Raw genomic sequence first — 19,532 nt, 5'->3', positions numbered from 1 at the left:
CAAATGGAGATAAATCTTCATTGACCAGAGCTGAGACACCAGATAACTGAAGGGCTACAAGTGTAGTAGCTTTATTTACAAAGGGCAGCAGGGATACCAGTTAGTTACAGACCTGTGAGTCTTACATCAGCGGAATATTAATTCTTGTTTCAGGATGACCTGGGCCTGATTTTATTCTGTGGATTTCATGTGATTCGTATGAAACAACTTAAACCCTTATAGAACTGATCTTCTTTCTGCCTTAGAACAGGACGCTCAAGTTTTCTGAAATGTGCAATCAAATGCAATTAAGTTATTTTAATTTTATTCTGTGAAGTAAAAATGCAATTCAACCAGTTTTATACATTGCAGCCTTTTATGCATTGCAAAGCAATCTTATCTGGCCTGTTTGCGCAGAAGTGAATTCTCACTATTATCAGGGCTTGGCAGTTAACACATTCGGCCCCATTTGCTGAAGTACACATTGACCAAATTACTTTGTGAATGTCAGTGGTCACTCAATAGGACCATTTGAAAACAATTTGCCTTTTTAATGACTGTTAAGCTATTGGAATGAAAATATAAATCTCCTTTAAAGTATCCAAATTTGTGAAGCCTTCCTCTGTACCTGTTCACAGGGCACAAGTTCAAAGGTGAATGGCTGTGCTAAAGTTCAAAATGGATTTCTATTTTGATCTTGTTCGAAGTGTATGCTTTTCCATGAAATTATCATCTGGTAAAGAAACCCAAAACAGGTCACAGGCTTATAAGGAAGTTTTTATTTATTCATTTTTCAGGATTGGGGCATCACTTATTGTCCATTCTGAATTGCCTTTGGGAAGGTGGAGGTGAGCTGCTGGTGAGGGTGCTCCTATGGTGATACTTGGGAGGGAGTTACAGGATTTGGACTCAACATTATTGAGGAAGCAATTGTACTGTATATTTCCGAGTTGGCATTATGTGCCTGCTGCTGTATTGGTGGTACAGGTCATCAGCTTGGGAAATGTTATTGGAGTAACCTGAGAGATTAGAAGTCCTGCTTCATCAGGGATCTGTGGACATGGATTCCAAGATGCCTCACGTGACTTCTTCATATCGTACCATTTCTTTTCCCTGTTTATCATTCCCAGAAACATTACCTATCATTTTTTAGACTGAATTCCATTTGTCATTTTTACCCAGCTGACCTGTCCAGTCACATCTTCTTGTGACCTCCAACTTTCTTCCATGTTATCAACACTTACAACTTTGGCAAATATATTACTATTCAGAATCAGAATCAGGTTGAATATCACTAACATATGTTGTGAAATTTGATACTTTACAGCAGTAGTACAGTGCAATACATAAAAAAAACATAAATTGCAGGAAATATTAAAAATAAATTAAACAAGTAGTGCTAATGAAATATAGCTGCTGATGTGCCTTCTTTGTAACTGCGTAAGTATATTGGGCCCAGAATAGATCTTCAGAGATGTTGACACCCAGCAACTTGAAGCAGCTCATCCTTTTCACTAGTTTGCATCATGCACTGGGGCGCTTTCTTCAGTTACCTGATGAGGTAACTGTAGCCTTTGTCCAGGAGCAGATGTCATCAGGTGGTGCCCAACCTTCATAGTGTTACAACCCACAACCATTACACTCTCCGGTTGGCGGGTCAGCAGTGGTGGCCAATTCACTGCCCATCTGCTCCTGACTTCCAGCTCAACTCCTCTCGCCTGCTCCATATCCAGCAAGAGGCTCTTTCTGCTTCCTCCTCCCTCACCCCCCATCCTGCGAGCTGCTTGATTCTTGCCCTTTTCATCAAGGCCCAGCGCAGACAGCAACCTCCATGCTGACCTTGCTGGGAACCCTCTACAGCTGATCTCCACAGGGAATAGCCACGTCTGCCGTCCTTTGTCCCTGCACTCCTGGACTAAGGACAGTTACCTCAGGGCCTTCTTCTCGTGAGCCTCTTCACATCCTTCCTCCCATGGTACCGTGAGCTCCACCAGGGTGATTTTCTTGTCTTTGGAGGACGACAGTATGATGTCTGGTCCAAGTGTGGTTTGCACCACCTCCGGGAACTGCGGCTTCCTCCCCACATCGACCCTCATCTCCCATGATTTTGGACGTTTGCAGCAGATTGGATTTAGGCCTCTTTGGTATGACTGTTGTGGCCCCCTCCTTGATGAAAATGACTGCCTTGTTTGTCTCTCCGCCAGCTGGTCTCTTTTTACACCTCTCCCACTTCAGTGTGTCAGCAAGGGACAGCAGGACCTTGTCGTGGCTTCACCTATACCGTCCTTGTGTTAAAGCTGTTTTGCATCCTGACAGTATGTGTGCCAGTGAACCCTACTGACAACAAAGCTTGCAGTTAGGGCCCTCTCTCAGCCCCCACATGTGCGGCTGTGATGTTGTAGGGAGAGTGTCATAAACAGACTGCAGGAGGAAAGAAATGTGGAAGGGCTCCAGTCTCCAAAGCTCTGCTCAAGTGATCTTGAGCTTGGGGAGATCCCATTTCGTCCAGGCTCTCAAAATGGGGAGATCCCATTTTGCCGATGATGTCTGTCAATAGCAGGGAGCTCACTGCCTGGTCTATGGCCAAGTTGGCAGCCCACTTTTGGCCCAATCTTGTTGTGACTCCTGCTTGATTTACCAGATTGTCATCGGGGCCCCTCAGTGTTAACATAACTCTACACTTTGCCACCTTGAATATCTTCAGAGATATTGACACCCAGGAACTTGAAGCAGCTCACCCTTTCCCCTATATTTAAACCCACGTATTTATCTAAACCACAACAAAACAAGGGCCCCGGTACAGAGCAGTGCAGAACTCCAGTACATTCAGTCCTCTAGTCACTAACATTCCACTCGACAATGTCCCTGTCTGTTCAACCAGTGCTTCATCCAACTCATTACCTTCCTTTTCATCCCAGTAACTTGCCCATCACCACTTGACCAGCTAGTGGTTCCTTGTTCGCTCCCTTTCTCCTTTTGTAGGCTAGGGTACCACATCAGTCTCCCTCACCACATCTGCAACCAAAGAGCACTGGAAACTGGTAGGTCGAGCCTGTGCTATCTCCACCCTTGCCTCTTTGTAAGTTTGTTAATCACCAGCCTCGAATAAAATGTACCCCAGTCTCTTTAAAAATGGTGAACTCCTTAATGTACAGTATTGTCTCTACGCTGATTATTTCCAAACCTTTACACAATGTCAACATTGCCTCATCCTCACTTCCATGAACACAGGTACAAAGTACACATTCAAAACTATGCAGATTTTCCAGCTACACATCCAGTGTACATCGACACCTGTGTGAATAACTGGGTGCCTTCAAAAACATACCAGGTATGCCTAAACCAAAAGTCGTGGATGAACCAGGAGACTCATAATCTGTTGAGGGCTAGATCTGTGGTATTCAAGGCTGGTGATCAAGACCTCAGCAAGAAATCCAGGTACAACCTATGGAAGGTTTGCTCAAGAGCGAGAAAACAATTCTGATTGAAGTTGGAGATGGAATCAGATGCACAATGGCTCTGGCAAGATTTACAGGCCATTACTTCCTACAAGGCAAATCCTAACATCATTAGTGGCTGTGATGCTTCACTCCTTGATGAGTTAAACACCTTTTATGCATTCTTTGAAAGGGAGAATAAAACTACACCTGTGTAAATCCCTGCAGCATCAGGTGACCCTGCAATTTCTGTCTCAGAGGCTGACATCAGAGTATCTTTCATGAGGGTGAACCCTTGCAAGGCGCCAGGCTCTGGTAGTGTACCTGGGAGGGCACCGAACATCTGTGCCAACCAACTTGCAGGGGCATTCGAGGGCATCTTCAATCTCTCACTGCTGCAGCTGGAGATTCTCACCTGCTCCAAAAGAGCGACAATCATACCAGTGCCCAAGAAGAGCAGAGTGAGCTGCCTCAACGACCATCGGCAAGTTGCGCTCACATCTCTGTCTGCTGTGATGAAGTGCTTTGAGAGGTTGAACGTGACTGGAATCAACTCCTGCCTAAGCAAGGACCTGGGCCCATGGCAATTTACCTATTGCCACTCTCACTTGCGATCACACTCAGATGCGATCTCACTGGCTCTCCACTCAGCCTTGGATCACCTGGACAATAGCAATACTTGTGCCAGCATGCTGCTTATTGATTACAGCTCAGTGTTTGGCACCATCATACCCTCAGTGCTAGGCACCATCATACCCTCAGTGCTAATCAATAATCTCCAAAACCTGGGTCTCTATACCTCCCTCTGCAACTGGATCCTTAACTTCCTCACCGGGAGACCACAGTCTGTGCAGATTGGAAATAACATCTCCTCCTCACTGACAATCAACACTGGGGCACCTCAAGAATGCATGTATAGCCCACTGCTCTACTCTCTCTACACCCATGACTGTGTGGCTAGGCATAGCTCAAATGCCATCTATAAACTTGCCATAGACCCAACTGTTGGTTGAAGTTCAGATGGTGACTCCTGTGTAACTTCAAAAACATAAAACTAATTGAAAGAAAAACATGGAGAGTAACGGAGTCATAGAGTCATAGAAAAGTACAGCACAGAAACAGGCCCTTTGACAGTTTAGTCCACACTGAACCATTTAAATTGCCTATTTCCATCGACCCCGCACCTGGACCATAGCCCATCTGCATAGTCATAGTCATAGAAAAGTACAGCACAGAAACAGGCCCTTTGACAGTTTAGTCCACACTGAACCATTTAAATTGCCTATTTCCATCGACCCCGCACCTGGACCATAGCCCTCCATATCTCTATCATCCATGTACCTATGCAAACTTCTCTTAAACGTTGAAACTGAGCTCACATGCGCCACTTGCATTGGCAGCTCATTCAACACTCTCATGACCCTCTGAGTGAAGAAGATCCCCCTCATGTTCCTTTCACCTTTAAACAATGACCTCCAGTTGTTGTCCCACTGAACCTCAGTGGAACAAACCTGCTTGCACTTACCCTATCTATACCCCTCATAATTTTGTATTCTTCTATCAAATCTTCCCTCAATCTTATATGTTCCAAGAAATAAAGTCCTAACCTATTCAATCTTCCATATCCTAATAATATCCTTGTAAATTTTCTCTACACTCTTTCAACCTTATTTACATCTTTCCTGTAGGTAGGTAACCAAAACTGCACACAATACCCCAAATTAGGCCTCAGCAATGTCTTATACAACTTCAACATAACATCCCATCTCCTGTACTCAAAACTTTCATTTATGAAGGCCAATGTGCCAAAAACTTTCTTTACAACTATCACCTGTGCCAACAGTTTCAACAAATTATGGACCTATATTCCCAGATCACTTTGTCCTACCACACTCTTCAGTGCCCTACCGTTCACCATGTAAGACCTTCCCTGGCTGGTCCTACTGAAGTGCAAAGCCTTGCACTTGGCTGCATTGAATTCCATTTGCCATTTTTAGGCTCATTTTTCCAGCTGTCCTGATCCCACTGCAAACTTTGAGTCTTCCTCACTGTCCACTACATCCCCAATCTTGATGTCATCTGCAAATTCAATCGCAAATTTGCTGATCCATTTAACCACATTATCATCCTGGTCATTGATATAGATGACAAATAATAATGGACCCAGCACCGAACTCTGCATCTCTCGACTAGCCATAGGTCTCCAATCAGAGAGGCAACCATCGACAACCAGTGTTTGGCTTCTTTCACAAAGCCACTGTCTAATCTAATTTATTACCTCATCTTGAATGATATGCGATTGAACTTTTTTGATCAACATCCCATGCAGGATTTTGTCACATGTAGACAAAAGTCCATGTAGAAAACTAAAGTCCATGTAGAAAACTTGCACTGCCTTGGCTTCAGCAGTTTTCCTGGTAACTTCCTCAAAAGAGTCTATGAGATTGGTTAGGCATGAACTACCACAAAAAAGCCATGCAGACTATCCCTAATCAGTCCATGTCTTTTCAAAAGCTCATATATCCATTTCCTTAGAATACCTTCCAATAATTTTCCCACCTAAAGTATTCTGCAATCAACAACGGTTTTGGTTCTAAATATTCCTGCATTATTTTCACAATATCAGCAATTTTGGCTGGTTTGGGTGGAGCAGCCATACTTCTAAACAAACTGTATGCCTTTCCTCCTAATGCTCTCAGCAAAACTGGCACTCATTTTTCATTTGCTTCAATACACTGCTCTATTTGTTCGGTATACATCAACCAGTTATCCACTGTGTAATCAAATGCACCTATCTTTTCAATGTAGAAACATATAAACATAGAAAACCTACAGCATAATACAGGCCCTTCGGCTCACAATGCTGTGCTGAACATGTCCTTAGAAATTACCTAGGGTTACCCATCGCCCTCTATTTTTCTAAGCTCCATGTACCTATCCAGGAGTTTCTTAAAAGACCCTATCGTATCCACCTCCACCACATTTGCCAGCAGCCCACTCCACGCACTCACCACTCTCTGCATAAAAAACTTACCCCTGATGTCTCTTTTGTACCTACTTCCAAGCACCTTAAACCTGTGCCCTCTTGTGCTAGCCATTTCAGCCCTGGGAAAAAGCCTCTGACTATCCACACGATCAATGCCTCTTGATGTACCCAGTCAATTCTGCTCCTTTTTTAGATATGATAGCACTCACTGCTTATGAACCTATGAATTTCATGCATTTTCTGCCTTTTTTCTAACTTGACTGTCTTTGTCTTCCCCTCGCAAAGAAACAAATGTGCTGTGCTTGTTTTTAACTTGAATGTCTTGCTACGCTTCAACAAGCATGTAGTTGTCTCAGCTTCACTTAAAACTTCCTCATCACCATTGTTATGTTTTGTAACTCCAAAACTAATTGCAAGGAAAACACAGGGATGCTGGGACAAACATGTACTCTTTGTTTTTAAGTCAAGTCAAGTCACTTTTTATTGTCATTTTGACCATAACTGCTGGTACAGTACACAGTGAAAATGAGACAATGTTTTTCAGGACCATGGTGCTACATGAACAATGCAAAAACTACACTAGACTATGAAAATCAACACAAAAACTACACTAGACTACAGACCTACCCAGGACTGCATAAAGTACACAGAACGGTGCAGGCATTACAATAAATAACAAATAAGACAATAGACACAGCAGAGGTCAGTAGGTTGGTTGTCTGTTGGCTTGGGGGAAAATCTGTTACATAAATAATCAGCTGAATGGCGGCATCCAGGTTTCCGTCCATTTCTATACTCCCGCCAAGTATTTCGTTGCCACAGATGTAGTCTAATTTAATGTCCACTGGAGAGCAGAATGGACGGGAGGGCCAGCTGGCCAGGGCTTACTTTTTTTTCCTGGCATGGACTCCTGCCCACTCGCCTCGCTTCCGCTTCCTCACAAACCGCTTACGATGTCCTCAACTCCGGTCACCGGCATCAGGCGACTCCGAGGACTGCAGGCCCGATTCCCTCAGCAAGCCGAGGTCGCACAATCTCACGAAGGTTTGTTTTGGGCGATCTCTGTATTGTAGCAGTGTCTGGCGGTGGTAGATAGTCACTCTGTTATCCATTGCCCTGAACCCTAATCGTGCCTTAAAATTAAATTTAAAAACTAAATTAAAGTAGCACCAGATCCGAAAGGCCACTGCTGCTGTGTGCCGCACCGCCTACTTTTACTTTTATCAATGCATGTACATATGATGTGGTGGCATAATGATGTCTGCCATTCACATACTTTTATATATAATTCATAATGAATTATTTAAACAAAGAATGAATGCTTAATCAAACAATATATTTACAATATTTCTCAAATATTACTGAAATATTAAATCTACAACAATGAGGAAGCATTTGGGAGCAAGATGGATCAGTTAGTTGAGTGATGTCGCAATAGCAACATTGCATTCAATGTTGGAAAGACCAAGTAATTGATTGTGGACTTCAGGAAGGGGAAGTTGAGGGAACACACACCAGTCTTCATCGAGGGATCAGAACTAGAAAAGGTGAACAGTTTCAAGTTCCTGGGTGTCAATACCTCTGAAGATCTATCCTCGGCCCAACACATCGATGCAATTACAAAGGAAGCACAACAGCAGCTATTTTTCATTAGGGATTTGAGGAGACTTGGTATGTCACCAAAGACTTTAGCAAATTTCTAAAGATGTACCATGGAGAGCGTTCTAACTGGTTTCATCACCGTCTGGGAGGGAGGGGCACTGAATGGGAACAGAAAAAGCTGCAGGAAGTTGGTAAGCTCAGTGGCCTCCCCAACACTGAGGAATCTTCGGAAGGCAACGCCTCCAAAAAGGTAGCATCCGTCATTAAGAACCCCCATCATCCAGGACATGCCCTCTTCTCATTGTTACCATCAAAGGAGGAGGAACAGGCACCTATAGGCACACACTCAACATTTCAGGACCATTTCTGTCATCAGATTTCTGAATGGACAATGAACCCAGGAACACTATCTCACTATTTTACTTTATTTGCTCTCCTTTTGCACTCCTTAATTAAGTTAATTTTTAAAAATATATTGTTGTAAATTATTTTTTTCTTTTCTAGATATGTATTGCACTGCACTGCTGCCGCAAAACAACAAATTTCATAACAAATGCCAGTGATATTGAATCTGATTCTGATTCAGGCTACCATTTGCTCACCCGTATGATCCACTCTTTCCTTATATATATTTACAAATCACCTCAGGGATTCTCTCAACTTTACCTGCCAATAGTTTTGCATGCAACCTTTCTCTTCTGAATTCCCTTTTTGATTCTGCCCCCCCCCCACTCCATTGATGTCAGTATCATATCTTTTCCTTAAAGATGGATGTAAACGATTAATTCAGAATTTTATTTGACTTTTCCTCACAGGCACCATTTTCTAATAGAGCTATGTTATAAGAAGCATTGATCTTGAAAGCATTTGAAGCCATTGCTCTATGTTTGCATCAGTTATGTAGAAATTTGTCTATCTCTGTTTGTCACTTTTTGTGGAACACTAGGGTTGAGAGGCTGGGCCCAAATCTGGGCTTCATCTAAACCAGCATCCTTCCCGTTAAGAAAATTGAATTTTGAGCTGCTTATCTCACTGACAGTGGCACTGTGTAACACTGGCAGTGGGTTGGGAGTTGTGGGGAGGGGGTAGGTGGTAGCACTGGTGCATGCTCTACCTGTCACCATGTGGGTTTCACCCGGGCGCTTTGCTTTCCTCACATGTCATCCAGGCTGATAGGTTAATTGGCCACTGGGTGTGGGTGAATGGTAGAATTTGGGCAGTTGCTAGGTCAGAGGGAGAGTGGGGTTAATGTAGAGTTAGTGTAAATAGGTGGCTGATGGTGAGTGTATATGAGGGCAGGTTTGCAGTGGGAAACCAGAAGGAGGTCGAGTTGATCGTGTCTAGTGTCGTGGAGTTGGCAGGAATACTACTGCTGCTGCTTCTCTTACTGCGACTTTAAATGTTTGTTACCATTTTCCTTGTGGCCGTGTTTGGTCTGATTTAGGTAGTTGCTTGGAATACATGAAAATCTCGACTTCCAAGTTTTTGCTGCCAACATTTTAGTGCTGCAAAGTTGTTTCTTTTTGGCCATCTTCTTCCTTTTAACAGTTGCAATGACAAGTACTACTTGAATGATGCTTTTTCCCACTGAACTATTGGAATAGAAGGCATTAAATATTTGGTGTGGGTGGTAGAGTAAACCGGTTGAGTTATCATGATTGGAAAATAGTTTCTTGATAAGCAAAGAATGGTGACTGATTTTAATTATAACTTTGGTATGTGACCACTAAGAATTTGGCCTTGTTCAATATGCTGGTGGCAAAACTACATTCCACACTTCTAAAAGAAAGGCTCTTCCTGACAAACGTGCCATGCAACTCCAGGCAGGTTTTCAGTCTATAAGAACACCATGCAGACTTGTAAATCTTAACTTTGCAGGTTTGAGCTGACTCGAACAGGTGCCTCCAGAGAAAGCCAAAATGCAGTCCACAAAGCAGACCGAATACTCCTCCAGCAGCCGAGCAAGCTACAGTCGTTCTTCCAGCTCTGAGTCTTCTAGGACCACAGCTCAAAGTATAAAGACCGTGGAGCGTGTTAGTTCCCCATCTTACCAAACTGTCATCAGCACTTCCACTACTTCGACTCAGGATGTTGACCCTCTCATCCAAGTGATTCGCCGAGAAGAAAAAGAACAGATTAAGACACTCAACAACCGTTTTGCTAGCTTCATTAGCAAGGTAATAAATATTTAAAGTCTTTTACAGAGATATGGCTGAAAATAATAATAATAGTAACTTTATTTATGTAGCATCTTTCATACATTAAAATGCAGGTTCAAAAATTGTAAAAATAAATCAATATAGTCATAAAAATCTGAGACAAAATTAAAAAACAAACATTATGTAGAATAAAATGTAATCAAATATTCCAAATTATATAAATGTAATCAACATCAACAGGTATTAAGTAATACTATAATAGGCCAATTAAAAAGTAGGCTTTTAGAAGTGTTTTGAAACTCTCCACAGTACTAAACTGGCATATCTCAGTCAGTAGAGTATTCGAGATTTTTGGTGCATAATAGCAAAAGGCTGCATAATCTGTTCTTATATGCCTTTATGCTTGGCCCTAGGAACATTAAGCAAGCTAGTATTTGTGGATCTAAGCTTGCAATTGGGGATGTAAGGGGATAGACACTCCAAAGTTTACAGAGGAGCGAATCTAGTCAGAGCCTTATATACAATTAAGAGTATTTTAAAATTGATCCTAAAGGACACAGGCAGCTAGGTGTAATGATGCCAAAACTGACATTGAACTTTCTTTTAGAGAAATGGCTACTTTTGGGTGAAAGGATTTTACTGCTTTGAATCCTTTAGGAATGTGCAATTGTTTCTTTCTTCCAATATTATCAGAGCTTTGCTTTCTGATTGTTTTGGTATTTTCTAACAACCCCCCCCCCCCCCCACCTCTCCCCACCTGTCCTTTGATTCCTTCCAGGTTCGTTACCTTGAGCAGCAAAACAAAGTTTTGGAGACCAAGTGGTCTCTCTTGCAGCAGCAGGGAGGTTACACTTCCAACCATGAGGATATGTACAGGGCATACATCAATGCCCTGACCCGACAGCTGGAAACCTTTAACCAAGACAAGTTCCGCTTGGACAGTGAGTTGGAACAGATGCACAAGACGGTGACTAGTCTCAAAATCCAGTAAGTATCAAATACCAAATTATCTTTAAGTGTCTGCTCTCACTACATGAAAGATGTAAACCATGGAATCAAAACAGTTTGCAGCATTGAAAGAGGTCACCCAGCAGTTGTTAGTTGTATCTGCTCATTGATTAAGCAATCCCAATTTCTCTCTTCGCTACCACTGTTTTCCCACTTTTTCTTAAACAGAGAGAAATGCCTCTTATTAAAGTTTTCCACTGATTCATCCAACTCCCTGAAAGGTGTCTCTAGCTACAGTCTTATCTCCTTAAGAGGCAGAATATGATCAGGGATGGACAGCATGGCTTTGTCAAGCATGGTTGTGCTTTATGAGCCTGATTGAATATTTCGAGGATGTAACAAAACACATTGATGACGCTAGAACAGTGGATGTAGTGTATATGGATTTCAGTAAGGCATTTGATAAGGTACCCCATACAAGGCTTATTGAGAAAGTAAGGAGACATGGGATCCAAGGGGACATTGCTTTGTGGATCCAGAACTGGCTTGTCCACAGAAGGCAAAGGGTGCTTGTAGATGGTTCATATTCTGCATGGTGGATGATGACCAATGACAGGGATCTGTTCTAGGACCCCTCCTCTTTGTGATTTTTATAAATGACCTGGATGAAGAAGTGAAAGGGTGAGTTAGTAAGTTTGCTGATGACACCAAGGTTGGAGGCGTTGTGGAAACCAGAGAATTGCTGTTAGAAATTTGGCAGTGGTAACTGCAGTGTGCTGACAGACACAAAAGTGCATCAGATCATTTTAAATTATTGCTTATTCTACTTCTTTATAACACGATTTCGGCTGTGAAATAGTTTCTGGAAGAAAAGGGACACTTCATTCAAAGGGAAATATGAGAATATCCTTCCTGCTTCAGCAATAACATAATATACAGTAGGAATATGAAGGTGAGGTGTAGCAAGAAAAGGTGTTGCACAACGCACAAATGCTTTCAGTATGTACACTCCCTGCTCCCATTGTTCTCTGAAAGAAAGTATCTGTTGTGAATTTTCCACCTCCCTTATGACTGCACCAGGCAGACGAAGTACATCCGGGTTTTATTCAATGTTCTTTTTCACACGTTTCTATATTTAAACTAGGACCCTTTATAAGGGGACAGACAATATTGAGAGAGCTGCTGCATAATGTCCAATGGGCTAGTTGGAGAAAACATGACAGATATTGTGTTCTCAGGGTTCTTGCACAACCAGAGCCCCCTTAACTGATGACTGAGCATTGGTAATAGCTGTTAAAGAAGCATATTAAAAGCTCCTCCATGTTAGCACACATGCAGGTATGTAAAATGGTATAGAAGCTTTTATGAAAATAATTTTTACTAGTTTAAAGGAATGTTACAGTATAATACCCACCAGTGAATATGAAACCTCAGGCACAAGAAATTCTGCAGATGCTGAAAATCCCGAGCAACACACTCAAAATGCTGGAGGAACTCAACAGGTCAGGCAGCATCTGTGGAAAAGAATACAGTGGACGTTTTGAGCCAAAACCCTTCATCAGAAATCCCAAGTATAGCAGGAGACAGTCCCAAATCCTGCCTCAAGTGCTAGTATCACAACAGCTCAAGACACTACTGCAACCAGACTCCATCTTCTCTCTGTATAGATATTATTTCTTATAAGTTGGCAATGAGAAACCAGTCAAACAGCTAATGCTACATCAGCGTTCTGCAAATGCTTGATAGTTTAATAACACTTATGTCATCTCTGACTCTAAATCGTTCTTGACTAGGGCTCCAAAAAGGTCTTGCTTTCCTCATATAATTGCACATTTTTAAGATCTATGGTTTACATTTACATACACTCGATGACCATTTTGTTAAGTACACCTGTACACCTGCTCTTTAATACAACCATCTAATCAGCCAATCGTGTGGCAGCAATTCAATGCATAAAAGCATGTAGACATGGGCAAAGGTTCAGTTGTTGCTCAGGCCAAATATCAGAATGGGGAGGAAATGCGATCTAAGTGGCTTTGGCCGTGGAATGATTGTTGGTGCAGGACGGGGTGGTTTGAATATCTCAGACACTGCTGATCTCTTGGGATTTTGAAATTGAGCAGTCTCTCTAGGGTTTACAGGGAATGGTGCAAAAAACAAAAAATCATCCAGTGTGAAGCAGTTCTGTGGGTGAAGATGTTTTATTAATGAGAGAGGGCAGAGGAGGTTGGCCAGACTGGTTCAAGCTGACAGGAAGGTGACAGTAACTCAATAACTACCCATTACAACAGTGGTGTGCAGAAGAGCACATGACGAGCGGAAGTGGATGAGATACAGCAACAGATGCTCATTCGTACACTCAGTGGCCACTTCATTAGATACAGGACATAACAAATAAAGTGGCTAATGAGTGTATTTCTTCATAACATAGGAGACAATTCAGCACATTGAGTCTGTGTGGCTCACAGAGCGTCCCTGCGACTTCCATTCACATATTTACACCCCTGCAAACTATTCTTCAGCACGTGCACAATAACAGCCCCAGCTATCCTGCTTCCCACATACACAAAGGGTAAAGCACAGTAACCACTGCTTTCAAAACTAATATCCTAGTTAATCAGAGGGTGATCTGATTGTTTGGATTTATTTTGTTATCTATTGTACAGACCTTGTGCTTCTTTTGGCATTCCCATAACTCTGTTAGTTCTTCTGTAATGAAGAAACAGGCAATAGATTAATACTGCTTCAGGATATTATCAACTTTCTCACTGAAATATTCTAAAGATATGTCGCATTTTGCTAATTGTAAAAATTGAAATCATGTATATCCCAAGCTATCTTTTCTTCTATCTCACACTACTGAATCGTGGTAGCTTCAGTTCCCATAGCAAGGCAGAAACTTGTAAAGAAGTGTGTCTCAAGTACATGATTATTATTAGTGTTATGGTATGATTGATGTTAGCACATTTTCCTGGAAGTAAAATTCCTTTCACTTTTTTAAAAGGTATGAAGATGAGATGAATAATCGTGCAGGGATGGAGAATGATTTTGTAACTTTGAAGAAGGTATGTTCTTCAATGATTATTTTCATACAATGAAAAATAATCTTTACACTCCTGTGCTAAAATTGAATATGTCCTTGTTCAGAGGGTCGATGATTCATATCTGACAAAACATCAGCTTGCGGATTCACTCGAAGGACTTATTAGTGAGCTCGACTTCCTGAAACAGGTCTATGAAGAGGTAACATTATAGAGTTTTTACTGGCATTATTTAACAATAAAATAGTGATAATATAACTATATAATAAAAGTTATTCAAACATATATAGGCTTTCTTTGTCAAATCACTAATAATGGTTTCTCCAAAGACATTTCATCCAGCTTTTCTTACCAACTATAGTACACGGCATTCAAAAATATGATTTCTAACATCATAAAATGATGAAAATCTAATATAAAATTATCTGGTGTAACTTTCAATATCTTTGTCAATGCCTCTTTTATAAACCCAGGCTGAGATATTTTCTCCTAAGATCAATCATTGTGATAATGTACAGAATTGCCAATAACAGCTATGTTTGAAATTCCTAGAATGCAACAGTCTGTGCAGTTGCCACACGAAAAATGCAGAGCGCAACAACTGAAACCATATTTCTTTCAAGGGATTTATGACATTATCAAGTGGGTGGAAAACAAGATGGCAGGAATGTTTGTGAAGCTTTTTTAATGTGAAGATTCGCAGGAAGGCTGCTGCCATGTGACTACTCTAACACAGGATGCCTCTATTTGGTGCATTACATGCATGCAGATTGAACAAGACAGGATTGAAGTTGGTTTTTAACTGTAATTTAAAAACAGCACTTGTTTGTGTTTATTTACTTAATTGTACCTGTTATGGAAAATGAAGATTTATGGAAATTCTCAATAACCAATCAAAAACATTTGCTTCAGTTTTCAAATATTTTCCAAACACTTTCACTGAGGCCTTCTTTACATAGCACAGTCTATTTTTCTCTTGCATATTGCTTCCTTTCATGAAATGGATCTGGAATGAATAATGTCCCATAATTTTCCACTTCTTTCTGCTTTCATTCCTGAGGGGATTTTCAACTAGCTCAAGTAAGAGGTCAGCCCCCATGTGTCCTAGGGAATGAGTGTCACCTAGCTTTTTTTTGGAACAGAACGCCTCTCCAGACTTAATCTAATATTGAAAGGTCAGCACTTGCACTGAGGGGGTCAGTGAATAGGCCTAGTGAGGAAACATTGACCCAAATAAATAAATAATGAGATCAGTCCAATTAAATGTAAGGACCCATCTGCTTAGATACATGTTGGCCACAGCGACCAGGCATTATAGTTATTTTGTTTATTTTCAAGTTCCTAATGAATTTATTTTTCTTTCAATGATACCTAAGGAACTCCACGAACTGCATTCACAAATCAAGGATGTTGCTGTCACTGTTGAACTTAATAACTACCGTGAGCTGGACCTTCAGGAGCTTATTGCTAACATGAAGGAGCAATACGAACTGCTGGCATCCAAGGGTCGTAATGAGGTTCAGGCTGTGTACAAATCCAAGGTAAAGAAATATACCTCTTGTAATTTAAGAAGTTAATTGGGAACCAGGTGAATTTATATAGTCTGGAGAGATTAGCCCATCATTCACAAATGAGTGCAGCTGATAGGAAAGAAAGGGATGTATTACGGGCCCCTAGCTGGAAAATGTCCTGTTCCACTGCACTGGGATTAAAATTAGCTTAAAATTTGCAAAGAAAAATAGCTAAATACATCTGGTATGAGGTTAGTGGAGATGATTTCCTAAGCATAATCTCCAACCTTTTCTAACTCCAATTTTGGATGACTGATATCCAAAGATCTTTGTGATGTTACCTGTCATGAGTTTGGCTTTAATCTCCTCAATTATTGTGCTTATTTTATTTTCCAGTGGGTTCATTCTAAACATGTGGACACTATTGATAAGGCTGTTGTATAGTATTTATTTCTAATTGCCTCCTGAGAAGGTGGTGAATACATTGCTGCAGTCCTTGTGAGGATGGTACTTGCATGAGGGGTGTTAGGATTTTGATGCAGGGATCATGAAGGAGCAGTAATGAATTTCCTCGTTAAGAATGGTGTGTGATTGGCAGGCGATGGTGGAGGTGGCATTCCTATGCTCCTGCTCCACTCCTTCATTAATTTGGTAGTTGCTGTTGATTGCAACTCCATGACTGACAGGTCAAATCAACCATCTGATTCCCTCTTGTCTCACATTTTTTCCTTCTCTGATATTGCTTCCATTTCAGTACAATCAACTCTCCCAGTCTGCTGGAAAATATGATGATGAACTGCGTGTGCTCAAGAGTGACATTACAGACACAGTCAGGAGAATCACGAAAGTTAATACTGAAATCGAAACGCTTAAGAACCAGGTAATGACGTCAACACTGATCACTACAAAACATTTTCTGCTCCTTTTCCAATTGATTTTCCTCCCTCTTAATGCCAGACAGGGTAAATACCCTCTGGAACTGCCACCAGTCTATCATTCTTCTTGTTCACCAATAGTACTGAAGTTGTATAAAATCAGTCTCAAATCACTATGTCTGTGTAGTCAACAGGCTTGATCGACAGAGAGATACAAGAGACTGCAGATGCCGGAATCTGAAGCAGCAATCAGTCTGCTGGAAAAACTCATTGGGTTGAGCAGGAGAGAAAGGAATTATCAACATTTCTGACATCTGGCTAAATGCAGAGTTCCAACCCGAAACATAGACAATTTCTTTCTGTCTATAGACACTGATCAATTCATTGTTCCTCCAGCAGATTGATTGTTGATTGACAGGGAATTATCCAATCATTTCCACTCCAGATGGGAATAGCATCAAGCAGTACGTGCAGCCTTTAGCAAACACAAGTCATTCGAGGCCAGCTCTGCCCATTGGTGCACATTGTGTCAAAAGCAGTTTTGTCAACCCCTCTCCCTAAAAGGACATTGTGGCCAGTTTAATTACTGAAGCCCCAGAAGCAAAGCAAGGCAAGGTAATCTGTCCCATAGTGCTACATTAATAACATTCTCTTAAGAACTGGAAAAAGTTTGTTCCCAGAACCTCCAACTTAACTGGCAAAATAAATTCTGGAGGATGATTTTGGACAATTTGAATCTCTGTGATTATACTTATGGTGGGATGTTGAGATCAGTTTCAGGTAAAATCTTGGCCAGGGAAGTAATTCAGTCCTCATTTTAAAGTTGAGTATTCTGCCCAATATTTGTCTATTTAGTAAATTAATTGAATTTCTATGATCTGGGAGTCTTTGGGTTCGATTCACTGGAAAGTTTATATTTTCAGTATGCATTTCTTGAGAGATTGGTGTAGACCTTGCTCTTATCTGGGCTACTTGTGAGCATGCCTATACATAATCCCAGATTCTACCCTGACCCAACAAAGTATTAGAGGAGATCAGCAAGTTAGGTTCCAGATATGGAGGGAAATAAACAGTCGATGTTTCAGGCTAAGACCCTTCATCAGGACTGGAAAGGAAGTGAGCAGAATCTAAAATAGGGAAGTGAGGGGAGGGAGTGTAGTGATAGATAGGACAAGGTGGGTAAGAAACTGGGAGGTGATCGGTAAAGAAGGTGAAAGGCTGAAGAAAAGGATTCTGGTAGGAGATGGCTGTGGACCATGGAAGAATGGGAAGGAGGAGGGGATCCAGAGGGAGGTGATGGGCAGATGAGAAGAGAAGTAGTGAGAGGGTAACTAGAATGGGGAATGGAAAAAGAGAGAAGGAGGGAGGGGAAGCAAAATCACTGGAAGTTGGGGAAAAAGGTGTTCATGCTATCAGGTTGGAAGCTACCCAGACGGAATATGAGATATTTCTCCTCCAACTTGAGTTTGACCTCATCATGATGGTAGAGGGTACCATGGGCAGACATCAGAATGGGAATGGGAAGTCAAATTGAAATGTTAGCCAACAGGAGATCCTGCCTTTTGTGGCGGATGGAGTGAAGGTGCTCAACAAAGCGGTCCTCCAATCTGCATTGGTCTCACCAGGAGCAGCGGATGCAGAAGATGACCGCAACTGACTCACAGTTGAATTGTGGCCTCACCTGCAAATACCATTTGGGGCCCTGAATGGTGGTGAAGGGGGAGGTGTAGGGGCAGGTATGGCATGTGTCATGCTTGCAGGGATAAGTGACAGAAGGGAGATCAGTGGGGAGGGCCAAGTGGACGAGAGTCATGTAGAGAGTGATCCTAAGTGGTAGGATTCTGCTGGAGATGGTGGAGGCTATAGAGAATGATGTGCTGGATACAGAGTGAATCCCTTCCCAAGAAAGGTTTGTCTCATTCTCTCCTCATCAGTGCAACTCAACATCATTGATTCCTTAATTGAGAAAGACGAAGGGTCTCGGCCTGAAACGTCGATAGCGCTTCTCCCTATAGATGCTGCCTAGCCTGCTGTGTTCTACCAGCATTTTGTGTGTGTTATCATTGATTCCTTACTGGTCTAAGCACGGAAGCTGACAAATGCAATACTAAACAGAGATAATGACTAGCAGTCCAACAGTTTCCACGGTAACTCTGATGGCCAACTATCTACAGCCTTTTGTGCTCAAAGAGAAGATCATATGTCATATTTATTGAAGGGCCAAATCATGGACCACAGGAGAGAACAGGCTCATTCTGCCCTTACCAGAAGCCAAAAATTGTACCTATGCTCTGTCCAGCAGAAAAAGCAGAATCTCCTGGTAACCATTCTACTGCCCATTCCCATTCCAATACGTCAGTCCATGGCCTGCTGCAATGAGGCCACACTCAGGTTGGAGAAACAACACCTTATATTCCGTCCTTGGTGAAGAAATTTGAGAATAACTCTGCAGATTCCGCCACTAACAGTTTATGTGAAGCATTTCAATAACAACGGGGGATCAGACATTTGAATCTTTACATTCTGTTTTGAGCAGTAATATCCTATTTGGTCCATTGACCCCAAAGGGTCAATGGACCAAATAGCTAGTGGGGAAGTGTGGGGGGTTTATTTTAAGTCAAAAGGTTTATTAAAATATGATATACTTTGCCTTTTTGGTCAACAAGCTTAACATTTTATGATCAAGAACATTTTTTCTAACATTTGCCTTTTAAAACAACAATCTATTTAGCGGGTTGCGTTAGAAACAGCAATCACTGAAGCCGAAGAACGAGGAGAGCTAAGTTTGAGAAGCATCAAGGCTAAGATTGCTGACAAAGAGAATGAAATATTCAAAGCCAAGCAGGAAGCAGCCAAGAAAGTGCATGAATACCAGGAACTAATGAACGTCAAAATTGCTCTGGATTTTGAAATTCAAACCTACAGGAAAATGCTGGAGGGAGAGGAGACCAGGTACAAGATATTTTGATTCAGTGGGAGGGGTGTGGTTCTGCA

General features: G+C 41.7%; 1 protein-coding gene across 3 annotated transcripts in view; it reads left to right on the top strand.

Annotated features, from left to right (window-relative positions):
• The window catches only part of LOC132384665 (keratin, type II cytoskeletal 8-like), a 140,983-nt gene that overhangs the window by 115,784 nt on the left and 5,667 nt on the right, over window positions 1-19,532 (top strand). For all 3 annotated transcript variants that reach the window (XM_059955998.1, XM_059955997.1, XM_059955996.1), the window contains exons 2-8: window positions 9,883-10,181; window positions 10,942-11,150; window positions 14,116-14,176; window positions 14,259-14,354; window positions 15,529-15,693; window positions 16,418-16,543; window positions 19,270-19,490. In XM_059955998.1, the coding sequence (XP_059811981.1) occupies window positions 9,924-10,181; window positions 10,942-11,150; window positions 14,116-14,176; window positions 14,259-14,354; window positions 15,529-15,693; window positions 16,418-16,543; window positions 19,270-19,490 (1,136 nt within the window). In that variant the 5' untranslated portion in view covers window positions 9,883-9,923. The remainder of the gene's footprint in view (window positions 1-9,882; window positions 10,182-10,941; window positions 11,151-14,115; window positions 14,177-14,258; window positions 14,355-15,528; window positions 15,694-16,417; window positions 16,544-19,269; window positions 19,491-19,532) is intronic.

Source organism: Hypanus sabinus, chromosome X1, assembly GCF_030144855.1.
Source record: "Hypanus sabinus isolate sHypSab1 chromosome X1, sHypSab1.hap1, whole genome shotgun sequence".
Taxonomy (NCBI): Eukaryota; Metazoa; Chordata; class Chondrichthyes; order Myliobatiformes; family Dasyatidae; genus Hypanus; species Hypanus sabinus.
This window is presented reverse-complemented; position numbering and strand designations above follow the sequence as displayed.